Source organism: Nilaparvata lugens, chromosome 14 (genome assembly GCF_014356525.2).
Source record: "Nilaparvata lugens isolate BPH chromosome 14, ASM1435652v1, whole genome shotgun sequence".
Lineage (NCBI taxonomy): Eukaryota > Metazoa > Arthropoda > Insecta > Hemiptera > Delphacidae > Nilaparvata > Nilaparvata lugens.
This window is the reverse complement of record NC_052517.1, coordinates 15,492,634-15,514,889: the sequence shown is the minus strand read 5'-3', so window position 1 is coordinate 15,514,889 and position 22,256 is coordinate 15,492,634. Positions and strand designations below refer to the sequence as shown.

Sequence of the window (22,256 nt, the reverse complement as noted above, 5' to 3'; positions counted from 1 at the left end):
TAAAACGTTCAAGTTCATAATGTTCAAGTTCAAGTTATAATGGCAGTATTTGATTGACATTGGTGTAGCTATCCTTGTCTATCATTCGACAAAGCAGATAGCGCTAACCTTCTCTAGCACCGCAACGTAGCCAGATCATTTTATAACAATGTACAAATATAATCAATTTACAAAATATTTAATCTCAATTAAAATATAGAGCAGCGTTGCCGATTCTCTCCCTTGTCACTGCCTTCTATAGGATATAGCTGATGCCGATTTGTCTGATCAATTATTAACTGATCATTCTTGTTCAATGATATTTTTGAAATATTGAATTGAATTGAATTGAATTTATTCCATCACTGCATGTACAATAAAATTGTATGGCAATCGTCAATTACATAATAAAATTTTATACATTGTTTAAAGCTATTAGTTCATTTAAATTATAGAAGCATTTTTCTTTCAACCATTCTTTCAGTCTACTTTTCAAATTCACTGAATTGTCCATATGTTTAAGGTGTTGAGGCAGGGAGTTGAGTATCTTCTTACTGATGTGACTAGGATTTTTTCATAAAACGCCGTCCTGTGTTGTTGTATCCTGTATGAGTTTCTCGATCGGGTGTTGTAGTTGTGGAGGTCGGCACCTCTTGACCACGATGATGCGTGTTTGAGGCCAAAAGCCGCGGATTCGAGAATATACAGAGAAGGCAAAGTGAGTATCCCTGTTGCTCGGAATAATGCTCTGCATGATGTTCTAGGTGGTTTCTTCAGCTTTATTCTAAGTACTCTTTTTTGCGCTCTCAACACTCTGATCATTTCTGGTGACGTGCCCCAAAACAGCAACCCATAGGTAAGGAGAGGCTGGAAGTAACCGTAGTACGCCGAAAATACTATTTGCTGGTGCATTGTTTTTGACAGTCTAGAGATTGCAAATGTGGCCTTACTGAGTTTCTTCATTAAGTTGTGAATGTGGTCATTCCATTTCAATCCAGAATCCATTTTTATTCCCAAGAAGTTGCAGACATTTGCCGGTTCGATCTGTTGGAGATCAATTCCAAAATCAAAGATGACTGGTGTGTTGAGATGAGTTATGGAGAAGCTGAGGTAGCATGTCTTCTTGATATTCACCTTAAGAGCATTTGCTTCACACCAATTGTGGATGCCATCTACTACCTGTTCTCCTCGATGTTGTAACTCCTGATTAGTATCTCCTATAATGAGGAAATTGGCATCGTCGGCGAACATAACACTGCTGGCTCCTTCTATATTGCTTGGGAGATCGTTGATGTATAATGAGAACAATATCGGGGCAATAATTGTTCCCTGCGGCACTCCTCTCTTCAACTTTCCAAATTTAGATCTGTATCTATAATTTTCTACTTGCTGATTTTCTGCTTCAATTTCAACGACCTGTGATCTTTCTGTTATGAATGACCTCAACCAATCAAATGCTGATCCTCTGACCCCATAGTAGTGAATCTTTTCCATTAAGATATTGTGATCCAGGCTATCATAGGCTTTTTGAAGGTCAATGAACAATCCTAACGCCTTTTTATTATCATCTAGAGCCTCATATATTCTAAACAGGAACTCATTTACGGCATCAGTGGTGGATTTTCCTTGCTGAAATCCAAATTGGTATGGAGAAAGAACTTTATTCGATTTAAGGTGCTCTGTTACTGTTCTTTCTGCTAGTTTTTCTAATAACTTTGAGAAGCAACTTGTAATTTGTATTGGTCGGAAGTTGCAAACCTCCTCAATTGCTCCCTTTTTATGGATAGGAATCACTCTGCCAAGTTTCAGTTGGTGAGGAAAGGTTCCTGTGCTGAATGACAAATTTATTAATGTTGTTATAGGTGCACATATTGGGCCAAAGCATTCCTTTAATATCCTACAAGGTACATCATCCAATCCGCTTGTCATTTTGCTCTTTATTTGCTGTACCGCACAAGATACGTCGTGATCCAAAAAATACAGGGAATATCTTTTATTTATTTTTTTTTTATTTTACAGGGAATCTTTCCAATACATTATTGACATGTTCCACATTTGCTAGCTGCTCTTTAAAGGATAGCTGAGTGCTGGGTTGACTATCTGCGACATTTAAGAAGTACTCATTACATTTATTTGTAATATCATACACTGAATTCATTCTAACTCCATCTACTGCTACTGGGTACTTCTTTTTTGTTGTATTGGCAACCGTTTCCCTTTTTATTAAATTCCATATTGATTTGGATTTATTTTCTGAAGAGGCTAGCATCTTTTCTGCATGAGCTTTTTTTGAGTGATTTATCAAATGACGAATCAGTTGAGACAGGTTAGCAAGTCTATCTTTGATTGCCTTATTGTTTGGAAACATTTTTTTAAACAGTAGGAGGTCTTTTTTGTCATCACAAGCATGTTTCAGTAGAGGAGAAGCCCATTCAATATTTTTCTTCCTTGTCTTTCTTTTCCTGTAAACAATAGGGAAAGATTCATTGAAAGCTTTGCAGTACATCTCGAGAAATTTATCAAACTTTCCATCCAGGGAACCCTCAAAATCGATAGCCTCTGACCAATCCAAATTCTGCAACTTTCTCTGGAATTTCTGTTTAGCATAGTCCGAGAATACTCTTGTTGAAAATAGCTTGCCTTCATTACAATCTGCTTCCGTCATGGTATATTTGATTACCTGGGCGTAATGATCAGATAGTCCCAGCTCTATTACATCCACATCCTTAGTCTCTATCAGTTTTGAAACAAAACAAACGTCAATCAAGGTTGACGACGTCTCAGTGACCCTAGTACATTCCCTGACAATGCCTCTCATACCAAAAGCCTCAAACAATGATTCAAGTATATTTCTTCTGGTTGATTGCTCCATGAAATCCACGTTCAGGTCTCCCATCACCATGTATCCTTCAAATTTGTTTGCCAACCTTGACAAGATCACCTCCAAGTCGTCAATAAAATGGTTGAAATCACTATTAGGTGATCTATATATGCATACTATTGCATATTTCTTGTGATGCACTAGGGCCACTTCTAAGCTGTCTGTGTCGATTTGTTCGAACTCCAGTATATTCGCCTCTATCCCCTCTCTAGCATAAATCGCCACTCCACCTCCCTCTCTGTTGCTTCTATTGCAAAAGGAAATGAGGTTGAAATTGTGAACTTTAATTGTACTTTCATTTTGGAGCCAAGTTTCTGTCAGGCACAAAAAATCAATCCTGTTATCAAATTCATTCTCTTGAATTTTCTCCAGCTGAATTGCTAACTCATCAGATTTGTTTCTTAGGCTTCTAATATTGAAGTGAACTAAATTGAAGTAATGTTTATTCCTAGGTTTATTTTTGTAATTGTTTATAACAATTAAGTTCTCATAGTTTTGGGCATTCCTACTCCTAAAAAAACGTCATGTCTTCTCTCCATTTCATATCCTATGGCCGCAATACCTCTTTCTTCAGTTGTTTGTGTCGTGATTGGGAAATTTTCATAATCAGATTCAGTATTTCTATGATGTGTTGATTTTTCTGAATTATCATCCCCTACGCATTTTCGAAAACGATTTGATACTTCCAAGTGCTATTGTTCTATCATCTCATTCATTACAGTTAAGAAAGTGTTGGGTTCTACTTGTTCTACTATTTCGACATTTCTCTCTCTTAGTTGTTGTATAGTTTCAATTAGTTTTTTTCCAAATCTTCTCCGCCCCGCTCTACTCAATTTCAATCCGTGTCTTGTATGCCAGAATGTAGGTACTGTATACATCTCTATAAAAATAACTCTCTGGTCATATTCTCTGCAAAATGTTCGAATGGCTTTATTGACTGTTTTTATTATTTTGTTTTCTCTGCTGTTTTCTGGAATGTCATACCTATACGGAATAGTTGTTAAGATAAGGTTTGTGTGCGCGCACATTGCTGACAGCTTCATAATAGAACCCAGATATTCGGCAATTGATTCATTATTTGAGCTTGCATTGAAATTGTCTATTCCCGCACTAACAATAAGACAGTCAGTAGAAGTTAATTTGGATATATCATGCATATTATTTTCAATGACTGATCGAGTTGAAGCACCAGCATAAATACTACCTGTGACTTTCATATTGTAAAGACCCTCATGCAGTGTTTTAATTATTCCCTCACCTTGACTGTCCGAAATAAAGACAACCCTGTCAAATGACTCCGTCAAATTCTCTTCAATATTTCTATTTGTGGCCTCATTTGTTTCAGTCTGCTGAGCTGACAAACTCTGATTATCTGAAGCAGAGAATTTCTTGAGTAGGATGTTATATTCAGTTTCTAAATCCATATAGTTTTGTTTTATATCACATATATCTTGCTCCATTTCATCAATTCGCTTGTAACTCTCGTTGCAATTCAGATTTAATGTCCAATAGTACTTTCTCTTAACAAGATTGTTCTCTCATATTTATCAATGTCACTCACACTTAGGACTGACTGGGTAGCAGCATCAGATAAGCTAACATTCTCCCGACTCTCTTCACACACTTGCACATCAGTGTTGGTGGCAATATTCCGTACAATCCTCTCCCTATCACAACTATCCTCCCTCTTCTCTAATAGCAATGTCAGCCGTTGGATCTCCTCCACAAGTGCTGACTGATTGTTAGTTAATTCATCAATTCTCCTCATTAATGTATCTTTTGATTGTAGTACTGAGTCATCTGTCTGAGTTCCAGTGTTGAAGCAAAGTGGCTTTAAAGGCCTATGAGATAGCAAATGTGAGTCAAGGGAAATTCTATTATTTAATCTTGAAGTTCTGATATTATTATCTCTATTCTTATCGGCCTGAGTGTTCAACAAAATGTCCGGTGTTTGGTGTGATAGATGCTTCTTATGATTTGCTGTTATAGTCTTGATAACATCGATCTCTTTAGATGTTGTGACAGAGGCTAAACATCCCGCAGTACAACATCGCCAGCTTATGTCACCGCTCGCTAATGTATGGCTCTTTCTAAAGCAGAATTTATTATAGAATATTCGTATGTTATTTTTAGTGGTTTTATATGTTTGAAACTCGTGAGTCATGATGAGATTAAAGTTGTTAATTCAGAAAGAGGAGGAAGTATTCCCGCTGCAAAATAAACCACTTGAAGTACTTGCAAATAGTACCACTTGAAATATAATTTTAAATAATTAAACAATATTTTTTTATAATTGTGATTAAATATTTTGTCAACTGATTATATTTCTACATTATTAAAAACGATTTGGCCATGTTGCGGAGCTAGAAAAAGCTAGCGCTATCTGCTTTGTCGAATGATAGACAAGGATAGCAGCACCAATGATAATCAAATACTGCCATTATAACGTGGACCTCACTATAGTGACATTTCCCCAAGTATTTCGTTTTGGGTGCTATAAAGTTCAATATTGAACCAGTTCTAACGAAAAGCTTCCGCCATTTTTTGAGATATGAGCTCCTGAAGTTGAAATCTTTGGGGTGATGCGGAGATCCATCCCATAATACATCACAAATTAGCTGTCAGCTGCATGCAATGATGCATAACAATGCAACTATTTCTCTTGAATTTAATAGCTAGTGACCCCCTGGGTTGGAGAACTCGCTCATAACCTGTTGTATTGAAATCTTTGAAACCTGTAACTACTTTTCATTATACAGAGTTGGTGAAAATTATGCGAACAGCTAAATATTTCTTTTACAAGAATAATTATGACAGTAGGTTTTATTGAGGATCCTATTTGAAATGAAAAATTACTCTTCAAAAATTACTCAGTCGCACCAACATCTTTTACTCTCATATGAACCCAAATTCATTTTTTTAAATGAGAAGGTTGTCATCTGATACATCATTTCAATACAGAGTCCCAAGACAAAATGAAAGACGAAAACCGCACATTGACATAGCCACCTCTAATACAAGGCCCCGGCCTACGATATTGCAACGTCGCAGTGTAGGCCTAGAATCTAATACATGATTGGTGAAAAAAAATTAAAATACCAGCTGATCTTTTTCACCAATCATGTATTAGATTCTAGGCCTACACTGCGACGTTGCAATATCGTAGGCCGGGGCCTTGTATTAGAGGTGGCTATGACATTGATATCTCAACCTGTATCATTTAGTTGATGTAAAAGTTGTAAATTATGTTGTATTGTCACTGTGATAGCTCTCAAATAGCCTCAGATGTTATGAATGAATGGAAAAGCTGTAGTAATTACAATGAATTCTTCAGCTGACTAATTGATGAATCAAAACAATTTTATTTCTTATGCACCTTCAATGTTATTCTTATATAATGAAAAAGGATGAAGCAGTGAGTCAATTTTGTTGTCGAACCTGTAAAAAGGTTCGAAGAATACAAAGAGACGAACAACGACTTTGGCCTTCAGTAAGTCAAAAGTGATAACTCGCTAACGCTCGTTCAAATAATAATACAATGCAACTTTTTTTTTTATTCCAACGCTCTCAATAGAATAATAGCTGACAGATCAGTGCATTTTGATCGAGTTCCCCAGCCCGGTGGCGCGAGGGGTTCACTAGTGAAGTAACAATTTCACTTGAATTTTGCAACGAAATAAACACAAATTTCTATTTTTCTTTGCAAGAGGTTCTAATATTTCTAGTATTTTTTCTCATACATTATTGTGTTTATTGCTTTTGAAGGGACGGATTCAAGGATCCAAATGTTCAAAGAACCCCACACCTCAACCGAAGCTTATTGTGTTCCCAAGTAGTATGTTAGTTAAGCAAACCAATACCTGTGTCCCCCACAAGAACCAGGAGTTTTTACCCTTACTAACATCCCATTCATCACCTGGTTGCTTTTCGCAATCCAGTGCGATGTGCTTGGCAGTCTCTTCAGACTGATTGGTCCTCGTGACCTACGTGAGTTCCACTCCTGGCCTTCTTTGTGGGTCCTTTCGCTGAGGAAGGGGTAGCCAACTTGCCTCTAGGGCGCCCGGCCACCCTTGACTCAACCTCTTGATCCACATTTGTGCCTGGAGTTTCACCCATCTTTGGTCTCTTGGGTTTTACTTTTTCCCCTCCGAAACTTCTCAGGGTCCAAATCTTCACCTCTCCCAAGAAGTTTTGCCTAAGTGGCCGCCCTTCTCTGAGCAGTGGTGAGGTCTGGTCTCTCCACCCACAAACTCGTGACCTACGTGAGTTCCACTCCTGGCCTTTTTGTAGGTCCTTCCGCTGAGAGAGGGAACCCCAAACTGCCTCTAGGGCGCCCAGCGCCCGGCCACCCTGGACTCAGCCTCTTGCCCCACATTTGTGCCTGGAGTTTCACCCATCTCTGGTCTCTAGGGTTTTTCTTTTTGCCCCTCCGAAACTGCCCTAATGGAGCTGACCCGTGGGTTTGAAGGCAATGCAACTTCTGGAGTTGCCTTGTGGTCCCTTTTAGTCGCTTCCTACAACAAGCATGGATACTGTAGGTAAATTCTGGTTTTCATCACATTCTTGAGTACGATGTTCGACTCAAAGCTCCCCTAACCCACAGGGGGCATTATTGTGTCAAATTAACACCAACAATCAACACGAATTTATGTTTATTATTTATTGTTTATGATGCAATCTAACACGAAATAAACACTTATTCTCTATAAATAAAATTAGAAATATAAGTAGCCTACCCTTTTAAAATTGTGTAGTCACAACATGCTTCGGCAATATGATGTCATTATCAAGTCAATGATAAATTGAATGATTGAATAATGATAGACTTGGTAATGACATCATGTAGCCGAAACATGTGATTCAACAATTTTAAAAGGGTACTTGGATTTCTAATTTTATTTATATTCAAGAGTAGCCCTAAAGAAAAAAAACAACTTTTTCTCTATAAATATTTCTCTGCAAAAAGTATTTTTCCTGATACATTATTGTGTTGAATCAATTGTTTTATTTAATTTGCAGGGCCCCGGCTGTTGTGATAAACGCACAATAACGTTTAGAGCTTCCGGTCAGGATCGTATCTTTTTCTACTACTATATGCTCTACAAGATTAGGACTCAAGTCACGTCCGATTTCTATCCTAATAATCTCTCAAATACTCACGTCGATACACCTCAGGTTTGTTTCAACTATCATTTTTCAACTAATATTTTTGAATGAGAAAGTTTTTCATATGCCACAATAAATGAATAAATAAATATTGGAGAAAATAAACTCTATCAAAATTTGGGAGAGAAATGTTGCGGGCTCAGTATATTTTTTCCTCCACGGTCATAATTATATTATGATAGTATTTTGTACAATGAATGGATAAATAAAATTGACTCGTTCAGGAATTAGAAAAAAGTTTTTTCGCCCCACTTGGATGTAATCGACAGGATTTACCGACCAGGCCGGTAAAATTTTTACGGCCCTAGGGCTGTAAAATAACCTTGAAGTCAGATGATTCTGATTTGATGTGAATGCGTTTACAAAATAGTTTATGAAACGGAATCAGTTTATGCTTCTAGAATTGAATGAAGTATTTTGCATTGAGATACTATCATTTTATTTGGATGAATGAAATACAAATAAGATATATATTATAAACTATTCAAATTCGCTTTTCAGAGTAGTATATAGCACTTCTAACCTGACATTCAGATTGGCCAAATTTCAAGTGTGCTAAAACAGCTGATCAAAAAACTTTTCATTATTTATGTTTATTATTCAATAATTAAAACATTTATAATAATATCATCTTATTGCCATATGAAAGAATAAAAAAGTATAAACTCAACCTCCCACATAATTGAACATAATCTTTTAGGTTATTTAGACAAATCAGAATAAAAAATGAAAATAGGACAATTTCCTGATATTCAGATTACCTCAGATTTGCTAGAGCTATGACCTTCCACTTTTGCTTTCGGAAGTGCTTAATGAACAATTATTCTCATATATATATTGTATATTTTTCTGTGTGGCGAAAAATAGCGTTCGCACCACGGGCAAAAATGTTTTTCCGGCTCTCAATCTTTTCTAGTCCTCGGCCTACGGCCTCGGACTTGAAAACCGATTTCGAGCCGGAAAAGTCTCATTTTCGGCCCTAGGTGCGAAATATACTATTTCAATGCGAAATTTTCAAAAATTTCTCTTTGTGGGTGACATAAATATATGTTGCAAATAATACTCTATCATTGCTAATCTTGGTTGCAGCACGGGGTTTATGACCAATGTTAATTATTTATTAGATAGTCTAGAAATAAATGCTTTTACTGGAGTACAGTCAATTGTCCAATTCTTGAAGCAAAGGCAATTAACAATAAATAGTAAGAAATGTCAATTCCTACAATTCAAAAGTAAATATAATTCAGTAGAGGATAGAGAAATAAATGTGTTTGTAGAGGAAAATGAATTAGACCAAGAAGAGAAAGTAGCATTCTTGGGAATTTTATTGGACAGGAAATTAACATGGCATCCTTACATTGAGAGGATATGTAATAAGATATCATCTGGGGTATTTGTCCTGCGGCAGCTTGCTAGGCTGAATGATAAAAAACTACTGTTAACTGCTTACCATGGACTTATACTATCTCATATTAGGTATGCTATTTTAGTATGGGGTAATTCATCTCAACAAAATATGGACAGGGTGTTTAAGATTCAAAAGAAGGCACTCAGATGTATAGAGAAAGTGAATAGGTTAGACTCTTGTAGGCTTTTATTTAAAAAGCTTGGTCTATTAACTGTGCCATCTTTGTATGTATATGAAGTTGTAATGCATGTGAAAACGAGTGGTGTGATCCAGAATTCAGATGTTCATGAGTATAATACGCGAAACAGAGCAGATTATCATATAATGGGCCACAATAGTAGGTTATTTGAACAAAAACCAGATTATATTGGTAGGAAATTTTATAACAAGCTACCTCAAATCTTGAAAAGTAATGATGATTTGAAGATTTTCAAAAAACAAATTAAAAAATATTTAGTTGATAGAGCTTTTTATAGTGTACAAGAATTCCTTTCAAACCTAAACTAGGTTGAACTACTTAGTGTTAGAATTATTATGTAATAACATGACTTGTCTTATACTCCATGACTGGAGTCTTTAGGACGTAATCCTAAAAAAAAAAAAAAAAATTCCAATAGAACAGTAGGAGCACACTGTAGCCGTTTTCATCTTGATTCTATCAATAAGGTCTACGCTCTCTTTTTCCCCTCTTCTCTCACACAATTGGCTCACAGGTTCTCTGTATTTTGTGAAACATGGCAGCACTGTACTTCATGATAGCAATACTGAGATCTAAGGTTTGCACAAACTATAATCTATACTACAGAGTGTCTGATAAGTCACTCCCTACTTTTATACAGCTATAATTTCTTCTTATGAACCAATTTTGTCAGAGCATTCCTTGAGGTTGTGTTCAACACTAATAGCAGGAAAGCTGCTATTTTGGCTCGTTCCTCCACAGTCAAGAGTGGGGGGCATTTTTAAATCAAATCAAATAAATTTTTTTCCCATTTTTAAAATATATACAGAGCATGAAACTGAACATATACATAGTCACTGAAACAATTACCATATAACTAAAAAATCACAATCATACCCTGAAAAATCAAATATACATGGAAAATAATCCCAAAGGTTACAAAAACCTGTTTGGGCAGAAAAAACTACTTAAAATAAAAATAAAAAAGTTTTACAGTTTACAAAGCAAATTAAGAAAGAGTAGAAAAAAAACTAAAAAGACAAGAAAAAGAGGAAAAAGAACTTCAGTATCAGTTTAAAATTTGAAAAATACTAACAATATTACACTATAAACAATAACATTACAAGCTAAAAAAGAAAAATGTTGCGCTTACCAGTTGTAAAAAGTGGTAAATAAAGTGCAGGCCTGCAGTTTAAACAATATTTTCATAATAACCGGAAACATCTTCATGTATCAGATGGCTATGTAATAATCTGCAGAAAATTGTCTTCTGCCTACACCTTTTTATGTCTACAGTAAGTCTATTAAAAAACGTTGATGCTAGAAAATTGAAGAATTTTTTGGAAATTGTAAGGTTGGGATTAGGGACTTGCACATTTTGTTGATTCCTCCCAACTCTGTGCATATCAATCAGCTACATTTCACCACTCCTATCAAAAAACAGCTTTAGGGTTTTATAAATATATTGGTTCCTGGTAGGCAGTATTCTGAGCTCTTTGAAAATTGGTGCAGAGTGATCATATCTCGTTTTGTAAGAAATTATTCTCATAAATGATTTTTGTAGAATAATTAACGGATGTAAAACAGCCTTATATGCCCCCCCCCCCAAATTTCCAAGCCATACTCAAAATTTATTGAATTTATTGGAATTTATGTGAGCGAAGTAGATCTTTCTCATCAATTCCGAATATATTCGAATATATTTCAATAATTTATTTTTTATATAACCTATAAAAACTGAAACAAATGAAAATTGGTGTTAAACACAACTTCAAGGAGTGCTCTATTTAACAAATATAGCTCTAACCAAATTGGTTCATAAATAAAGAAATTATAGCTGTATAAGAATAGGGAGTGACTTATCAGACACTCTGTATAGTAAAGTAAAGAACTGGCTTATACAAGTACGTGATAGGAACATTATGTTTGACGCATCATCACGTCTCAACTACTGGACTGATTAACTTGAAATTTCGCGTAAAGATTCTTAATTAACCGAGGAGGCTTATAGGCATATTTTCAATTCTTCAAAATTTCATCACGTCTAGTTTAAAAATAGACCCTTACGGAGCACGGGTTACCTGCTAGTAACAAATAAAAATCTGGAAGTACGTTTTGAAGTTCTTGTTCAATATATAATAATCAGTTGAAAATATTGAAAATGTCTAATATTTACTTGGAAAATTTTATTTGCAGGTTTGGCAGAAATTCATCATGGATGAGCTCGGCAAAAACACAGATCTATCAAAAATAGACGCGGACGAATACTACAGGGTTTGGGCTGCCAAAGTCACACCTGAAGAACTGGTAAATCAGTTAAGGGTCGAAACTGATGTTAAAAAAAGTAGTCCCAACTATGTCAATATAAGACGAACGAAATTTTGGAGATAACTTCATAAAATGTAGAAAACATATAGAAAAAATGTAATTCGAAAGTATTAACTATATAAATGTGATTTGACGACAGGATTATAGTGATAGTGATATTCACTTCAATTTGTCACTATTTTTAAAATGGGAGACATTAATGTTATCTATGAGAATTGCTGACAGTGTTAAAAGTGAATCACTATAAAACGCACAAAGTTTTTGAGATGGTTGAAAAATAATATTTATATTTAAAAATGAAATTTCACAAATTGATACTATTTATTAGGAGAAGAAATCTAGCAAAGAATTTGAACAAAGAAAACTGTCAGTATTACAAATCTATTTCACAATAATTAGAAAAGTGATTGAGTGTACCTAAATCAATTTGAAAAGTAAAGTAAATTTACTCCACTAAATGAAATTGAATGTAAATCTATTGAAAAAAAAAGAAACTTGACGTAAAATAAATTCACTTTACTAATTGAATGTAAAATAATTTTTTTTTAATCTCGAGCTAGGAACATGAGTGAGACTTATAAGAATTTAGTAAGAATTTTAAATTTTATTCTTCAAATTGCATAACTTCATTCGAAACGTACATCACTATCAAGAAAAAATTCACATAGATTAGTGAAAACATTTTCTTAGAACAGAATAGTCTTGATCTCCATTACTAAAATTTATAGAATAGATTTTGTAAACATTAGTTAGGCTACATTGTAGATATGGTAGTCTTCGTTTTTGTAGAAGTTTATAGTTCAAACTTATTGTTTAATTTGATGAATGAATTATTCATTTAAACAATTGATTCATTCACTGATGAATGTATTAATTGAACGGGAATGAATATATTTCGATTAGAAATATTGATGATTCCAGTGTGTTAACAAATTTCATTTCAACAAATTAAAATATGTGAATTGTTTTAATTGAACAAGTTATGAGAATTAATAGATATTTATTAGAAATTGATGATTTTAGTGTGATAACAAATGTTATTTGAACAAAATATTCGTTGACAGTTCATATGGTTGTAATGAAGGTTGATATTTATATTATATAGTGATATTATCTTGAAATAATTATTATTAATAATCTTTTAAAACTATATTTAGGATTTCATTACCAAATACACATTACAATAATGCCGTACTATAAACGAGAATCTACAATAGTATCTTAAGTCACAAGGACGGGAAGGGCCGTTTTGCAGGCGAGAATGATGTTTCTAGTCGAGGCGTTATCTGAGACTAGAATTTCATTTGAGCACTGCAAAAGACATTCACATCCAAGTATTTTTTTTGTCATAATAATCTAGAAAAGAATAATATTGAGAAACAGAAAACATTACCTGCTTGTCCTGACATTACTACATGCATTCTATAAACATAACCTAGTTTACAAGTTTCGAATCAGGAATTTCTTGACTGTAGTTGACAAAACATCCACCTGGAGCGCTAAAAGGCGGCAGTTTTGTTGTTCCAAATTCGGAACTAGGAAACATACTTGTCTTTAAAGAAAATATATGATTCTATTACAGTATAGTATGCTGTAATGAGAATCATATGCTTATTTGTTCTACAATCAGCTGTTTACCGGCTTGATTTCATGAATGTAAAACAGTTGAAATTGAATGACTATGACAAAAATTTAATTTAACTAGCCTAATCTATCTAGAGCATTAGGGCCGTTTGCACAGTCAAAGCTTAAACTCGATATAATCAGCTGGTGGCCTAAACTCAAAATGAAACAAACTAGACTTGATACCGATTCAATCCAGTTTAAAATATAATTTAGTTTAAACTGTCACTGTGCAAACGGCTCTAATGTGAGTTCAAATGAATTTTTGACTATAGTTAGATTCAAAAGGAGTACGTATTTGTCATGTTTTCTTTTCCACTGCCTTCTGTAGTGAATAACTGTGTCATTCCCGGTATATCTGATCTAATATCAATCGAGATTCATTTAATTCAGTCACTTATTTATTCAGAATCATACAACTTCCAGAAAAGTACCAAAGGCTAAAGCCAAAACGGCCCCAATTCAAATTTATACTTTAGTCCAATCTGGGTTATGTAACCTTCAAATTTTGTTTTTGAGTTATACTTAATTTTACAATCTAGATAATCAAAAAACACAGATTTTATCAACAATATGAGTTGTTGATTCTTGTTAATAACTTTAAATTCTATTTCAAATATCTATTCATTTTAATTTATCTATCAAGTGATTTTAAAGTGTGGGCGAACCAAATTAATAGTATGTCTTGAAAGTTCGAAACATCTTGTGTGAAAATGTATAATTGAACGAACGAAGTGAGGTCTAAGATTGAAGTCGACGGTTTGGCATTTCTCATAATGTTAAAATGTTTATATATTTATATGTTGCGCATTTACTGCGAAATGTGGTGATAGATTTTCATGAAATTTGACAGGTATGTTCCTTTTTAAATTGCGCATCGACGTATATACAAGGTTTTTGGAAATTTTGCATTTCAAGGATAATATAAAAGGAAAAAGGAGCCTCCTTCATACGCCAATATTAGAGTAAAAATCAGACTATAGAATTATTCATCATAAATCAGCTGACAAGTGAGTACACAGATGTGTGGAGAAGCCAGTCTATTACTGTATTTGTATAAGGTCTATTGTTTCAATCAAAGACATTAAATAGGTATGCATCTTTAAGCTGGGTTTACACCAAAGTTATTAACAAAATGGTTATAACTTAATCCTTATAGATTCTATTAGATTGAACGGAAGTTGACAAACACATATGTTCATCATGTGTATGATAAGTTATGTTCAATCTAATATAGTCTAAAAGGATTGAGTTATCAAAAAATTTTTTAATGAATATTTGGTCAAATCGCAGCTTTAAGGTCTTTGGTTTTAATATTTTGTTTTGCAGTCATGGTATTATTATGCGTGCCCATCACTATCAATATTCTCACATTCGAAAAAACTAATTTAATAGGTGAATAAAAATAAACAAATAAACTAAATAATGCTGGAGAAATTATAATATTTTTGATTCTAAAAAATTAATTTTCATCAGATAGAAAGATCATCACGGAACTGGATGAATTATATTATATGAAATACAAATTCAAACTTGAACTGAGTTTGTTAACATTTAAAACAGTTGACATCTGGTACTTGTGGATGAGAATACTGCATGAGGTCTACTGTTCACAGAACTACTAGTATAATAAAGGGAAGAATTTGCTTATAAACTTACGGGGTAGGAAATTCACGAATGATGCATCATCACGTCTCAACTACTCAACTGATTGAATTGAAATTCTAAACTTACCGAGGATGGCTATAGGCCTATCTAAAATTATTCAAGGTTTCAGTAGGTCAAGTTTTAAGTTAATAAAGTTTTTAATTATCCCCTTACGGAGCATGGGTTACCTGCTAGTGTTATAATGGTAATTTGATTTTCAGTTTTTATGTATTATATTTTTTTATATTTGTTAGATCATCCACAGCACAAAGTCATATTCAAATGCATTATTCAGGTTGAAATTTATTCAGAAAAGTTTCTTCTATAAAGCATAATAATTAGCACATTCATTTAAATATATTAATACGTTGCATTGGTCTGTTATGCACAGAAATATGTTGATTGGTTTTAGACTTATTATATTTGTATGATCCTCCTCCCATGAACTGTTATATTATTTCAAGTTCAATTTTCATTTTCCAATTATCTATAATATAATAAAGGAAATAATTGGCTTATACATGTACGGGATAGGAAATTCACGAATGACGCATAATCACGTCTCAACTACTCAACTCATTAACTTGACATTTGCATATACATTCTTAATTTACCGAGGATGGTTATAGCCCCATTTTAAATTCTTCTAAATTTCAGTAGGTCAAGCTTTCAGTTTGTCAAGGTTTCAATTACACTCTTGGGGTTAACTGCTAGTTGATAATAGAGCAGCTCTAATTTATTAGTCGGTCCCGGCTGAAGTATGACAGTCGTAAGGCCCATTGACGGCTTAAATTATATATTCAGGCGGTGGGACCTTCCCGCAAGGGACTCCCCACCAACAAAAGCCATACGAATTAAATTTTTCATCCTAGGAAAATAAATAATATGAATAAATAACATAAATGAATAAATTTGTATTTTTTCAAAGAAAACATTTTATAATTTTCAGTTCAATTTTTCAAATATTGGTGCTCTATGATGATATTGATAGAATAATTTTGAGTATGTTATTGTGTTGATAATAATTTTATATGTTAGAATAAATTGATTTTATTTAAATTTTATGATAAGCTTATTATCATAGAGAAAAGATAGCATAAGAAGAAATCCCGTGGTATGGGTCGTATATATTCCAAATTTCAAGCCGATTTTTGTTAACTGAAGTGGATTATTGCCAACTACTGTTAATTATTACTGTTCTTGCCAGATGAGAGTGTAAGAACGGTAAAGGCTACAGTAAGAGAGACTTCCAACGTCACATAGCTTCACGAAATAGACATTTTTTTTAAGTAAACATCTACAAGAAAACCTGTTTCGGACCTATTTCTTAACCTTATCAAAATTTGGGAGAGGAATAGCACAAGGTTACCTTATTTTTTCTCTCCCTATCATTTTGATGATGTACTTATTGTATGATTAAATAAAGAATAAAGAACTACTAGGACTTTCTATTTTACTAGTTATATTTTTCAAAGTTTTTCTATTTGTATATTATCAAGCTATCAAAATGAAAAAGTTTTCTCAGGAAAACCTTTTTTTTCCGATCATTACTTTTTGAGATATGAGGGCCTAAAGTTTGAATTTTTGGGACAGAACATTTCAAATTCGGTAAAAGATATATCCATGCGATTTAGAGGACAGATTCTTCATGGTATTTTTGATATAGTAAAACAAAAATTTCCTGAAAATATAAATTTTTGAGAAAGTTTTTTAATTTACTAAAAATGACCAAAAATAACTTTTAGTTGAGTTATTTTTTGTCATTTCTGGTAAATTGAATAACTTTCTCAAAAATTGCTAGTTTCAGAATTTTTTTGTTTTACTATATCAACAATACTAAGAAGAATCTATCCTCTAAATCTCATGGATTTATCTCTTACCGAATTCGAATTTTCTGTCCCAAAAATTCAAACTTCAGGCGCTCATATCTCAAAAAGTAATGATCGATAAAAAATGTTTTTCCTGAAAACAACTTTTTTATTTTGATAGCTTGATAGTATACAAATCGAAAAACTTTGAAAAATATTACCAGTAAAAAGTTTATTTTTAGCCTTTGCACAGCCTTTTAACCAGTTAAAATTGGATCATGAACGCCCTATGGAATATATTTTGCTATCTTTTCTCTATGCTATTATTTAATTTTGTTGACGGATTTTTGAAATGTATTTCTCTTAGAATGAAAATAATATAATGATATTAATGATACCTGTTTAGCAATATTAATAAATTGTTTATAAATCAATATTATAAATATACTTGTGAGATAAACTTATAAATAATTATTGGTTGAATGTAAGAAACTTGATGTTGTTTATTAGGGATACTGAGTTCCGGTTGCACAAAAGTCCGTTAAATCTTAATCGTGATTAATTCCTCTGGTTCTCATGAAATTCATTCATTCATTTATTACATTCCTTAATCACAACATCAAATTAATGATTGGGAGAGAATCAACAGGATAAACCCAAAACTGTTCCTCTCCCTAATTTTGATAAAAATAGTCAAAATGAGGTTATGAAAACACTTATATAAAGATCACAAAAATTTACAGTCCAAATATCCATTATATACTAAAAATTTTGTATCTCGGTTGATCAGAAAGATGAAACAAATTATTATTACACTTGAAAATGCATTAATAAATTGAAAAATATTTAAAAAACTTGATAAATTTGAAGCCAGAAAAATCAAATTGCTATATTTATACAGTAATAGACTAGCTTCTCCACACATCTGAAATTAATCACGGTTAGAATTTAACCGGCTTTTCTGCAACCGAGTCAGACTGTTGAAGTTGAAAGTTAATTTCATTGCAGTATGTACAGTGAAATTCATGTATATCTGTCAGCGTTGATTGGATGGGAATTATTAATGTTATTTATAGGGAAAGATGACAGTTGAAAGTGAATCTCACTAAATAAACTGAATAGTTATAAACTTATTCAAACTAAACAGTGCGTTTTAGCTTGACAGTATAGTGATTATGTTATTTTGAATTATTGTTTATCCAATTTTTTACAATAGAAGCAATTGGATCTGTCTTTTTCTTAGTTTTTTATTTTTTTAGAAACGTTGATAGCACAAGAAAATGTTTGTTTAATTTGTCTAAAAATTACTGAAGCTTCAAAATACTTCTCCATGAATAATAATAGTCCAGTCAACGAAAGATTATAGAGGGAAAAGTTTGGAACACAATTTTTAACCCCACAGCTCTTTTAAGGATAGTTAGAGGATAAACATATCAAAAGTCCTCACCCCTACCCCCTGTGCTAAAGGGGTGGGGGTGGTTTGAAATTACATTTTTTTCATTTTACGCATATATCTCGGAAACTATGCATTTTATGAACATTTGTGTTCTATACAAAATTGAAGCATCAACAATTATCAACAAGTTTTGTCCTCCACATTTTTTCAATATCTCACATAGTTTCTGAGATATCCGCTCTTGAAGGTTAGACATTTTTTGAAAAAAACACTTCTACCTCCATTTTTTTATCTTTTTGGCCTTATAATTTTTGAATGATTGGTGAAAAAAGTCATTGCTGATTATGAGCTTATAGGGTATCAAATTATCTTCAATTTGATGTATATTCTCACTATTTTATGCATTTCCCTACGACTGTTGCAGCAGTTTTAGTGTTGAGTGTGAAATTTTCTGTTCAGCAACAATAGATAATCAGTTGACTATGACATTTGGAGGGAATGTTTGGAACACAATTTTCGACTTTGCAGCTTTGTTGAGACTAGTCTAGGGGTGAATATGTCAAAAATCACGATCTCTACATCATGTGCTGAAGGAATGAGGGTGGTCTGAAAGTTCTATTCTCCACTTATTACTTACATGCTTATATCTTGGAAAAATATGTTCTATTGAGATAATTAACTACATAAAAATGAAGCTTAATGAATTTCCTACAAGTTTTGTTATGTAAAGGTTTTCGATATTTCTGATACTTTTCGAGATATTTATGTTCTAAAGTGATGCATTTTCGAAAAACCAGTTTTTCTTTCATTTTCCATTCGTTGCCTGGACTATAAAGGATTTAACATTTTTAGGTTTTAACATTTTTGTTTCCCTACCATAAGATTTTTATTATTAAATAACAACGCGCTTACATTGAAAAAAGTGTGTCTTCATTTCAAAATATTGACTGAAATCGTATTTTGATTTTTTTTTATTTTCAATCGTTTACTAATTTTGTCATCAATTCCATCCCAGAACATTCCATTATTATAAAGTACTTCATATTTTTGTTAAATTGTTAGCTTTGCCACTATCATACTTTGAATAATTTTCTCTCACAGTTTTGAAATCGTTATTCCAACAAATTATATGTTTTCTTAAACAATAAATGTTTCATTTTTAATTAGTTCCCACTGTTACAGCACTTAATTTGTTTTCCTCAAATTTGTGTTATTATTAATTATTTGTGTTATTATTTATTGTTATTAATTATTCATAGAATCTGACTTCTTCCACTAAGAAAATTACATTAAATAGTTTCCAAACTTATTTTTTCATAATACAATCAAAACTACAAATTTTGAAAGCCCATGTTTGTTCTAACATCACTAAAATTCTTATTTGATTATGTATTATTTATTTTATTTCATTGCACATTTGATTTGCACAGTTTAATTTAGTTTAGTTGTCACATGATGTATTTTCACAATTTCTTATGTTATTCATTATATTTTGTACGTCCATTCTCACTATTTTTAGAAATTTATTCCTTAGTTTCATAAAAACTTATTTTTATTATATCTGAATCTTTTATTTTGTTTCTCATCTTATGTTCTCAATTTTGATTAATTTTCTCGTTTTCTGGTGTTTTTCCTTCAACCATATTTTTTCTTACTTGATTTTTACTTCAACCATATACTTCCATATTTTATTGATCTCTACCATGGCTTACTTTAGATAAGTAAGCTATCTATAGTAGGTTATGTCTCTACACAAAGATTCAATGTTTGTTTTGTATTTTTCCAATTCTGTTATAATTTGTCTACTATTCTAATCTTATTTACAAGTCAATTCGCACAAAATTTACTTACTTCTTCTACTTGAAGTAATCTAAGAAACTAATTATCTAATTATCCAAAAAAATAATTATTTTATCCTATTTCTCCCACTCTCAATTTGTATCATGACATACTTAAACTCTTGTGCCAATCTATTCTATGTATGAACTGTACTAATTTTTCGACTTAATATTTTTTTTGCAAATTATACTGATATATTACGGTATATATTTTGTATATTGTTTATGACGGTTGTTGATATTTTTGTAAATAATAAACACGATTTTTCCTAAATTTTTTGTCGATATTCATTTATTACACTCTATAAACATAAGATGTGTTGCGTACTATCAAGATATGTACAATAGTGTACTATATCTGGTTCTAAATATGTAAATATGTGTACTATAAAATATATGTACTAGATTGTGTACATTAGTAATATTTGAGATATATATTTGAAATCTTTGGGGTGAGTTCATTTCAGAATTGCTAGCACATACTTCTAAATCTATGATATTTTGAGGAAGGATACCAAGAATTCGTCAATGCTCATCGATCGACATCATTTGATTCATCACGATTTGATCATGATTGATTCATCAGAATATTAATTTGAAAGAGATTTTTTTCAGTTTTCAATAATCTATAATTGACCGAACGTAGTGAGGTCTATGTTTCAAATCGATTTGCTTTTGTCTGTCTGTATGTAACGCGATTACGGCCAAACGCGTTGATAGAATTCGATGAGATTTGGCGGGAATTATTCCTTTTCACCTGCGCGTCGATGTATAAACAAGGTTTTTTGAAATTTCGCATTTTAAGGATAATATGAAAAGAAAAGGAATTCCTCCATACTCTGATATCACTATATATATATCATCTACTTTGAAGATAGGATCAATCAGACTAGAGAATTATTCATAATCCATCAGCTGACAAGTGGATTATTCATTGCATGCATTACACAGATGTCTTGCAGTGTCTATTTTTATAAGGTAGGTTTTCACAGAAAAGAAGAAAACATTTTTTATGATGCATGCCCATCAGTATCAATATTCTCACATTTGAAAAACAAATTTAATAGGTGATTAAAAATAAAATAGAAAATCATTAAATGAACCAAATAATGCTGAAGAAATTAGAATATTCTTGATTGGAAAAAATTGATTTTAAAATAGTTGAGAAATATTTTCATCAGATGGAAAGATTATCACGAAACTTGATAAATCATCATATGGGATAAAAATTCAAACGTGAACTGAGTTTATTAACATGAGCGAGTTCTTGATCTTGGAAAAAACAAATAACAGTTTTTACGAGTAGATTATTATTCAACTGTGAATTGTGATTCAACTGAATCAACTAGAACCTTAGACCAGTTATAGAATAGGCACGCTGGGAAGTCTAGCATCTGAAGCCAACATTTACAGCCATATCGCCCCATCGTGACGTCAGCATCGGACAGAAAACTTTCAGATTGTGTCTATTTCAGATGGAAGTAAATTATTATTTAAGAAAATGGTAAACTCCCGTTGAAATAGACACAATCTGCTATGAAAAACAATGTAAACAAACTCTACAGAAAAGTTTTCTATCCAATGCTGACGTCACGATGGGGCGATATTGCAGTACATGTTGGCTTCATTGACTTTCAATATGAATATACAATGGGGCTTATCTATTCTATAACTGGTCTAAGACTAGAACAGGTGACATCAGATACTTGTGGATGAGAAAACTGCGTGAGGTCTACTGTTCACAGAACTATCAGTGTGATAAAGGAAAGAATCTGATTATGGATTATGGTGTAGGGGATAGGAAATTCACGTCTGAACTACTCAACTGATTAACTTGACATTTTGCATATAGATTCTCAATTTACCAGGGCTGGTTGAAGGACTATTTTTAAAATTATTCAAGATTTCAGTAGGTCAAGTAATTAATCAGACCCTTGCGGAGCACAGGTTACCTGCAAGTTTTAAATAAATTTAATCTAGTTTTCAATACGGTAATTAAAAATG

The 22,256-nt window shown here is 32.6% G+C and overlaps 1 protein-coding gene across 2 annotated transcripts in view; it reads left to right on the top strand.

Moving 5' to 3' along the window:
- Nucleotides 1-13,360, top strand: part of LOC111060908 (C1GALT1-specific chaperone 1-like protein) — a 30,215-nt gene extending 16,855 nt beyond the window's left edge. For both annotated transcript variants that reach the window (XM_039440842.1, XM_039440843.1), the window contains 2 exons: nucleotides 7,880-8,035; nucleotides 11,809-13,360. In XM_039440842.1, the coding sequence (XP_039296776.1) occupies nucleotides 7,880-8,035; nucleotides 11,809-12,003 (351 nt within the window). In that variant the 3' untranslated portion in view covers nucleotides 12,004-13,360. The remainder of the gene's footprint in view (nucleotides 1-7,879; nucleotides 8,036-11,808) is intronic.
- The last annotated feature ends 8,896 nt before the right edge of the window (nucleotides 13,361-22,256 follow it).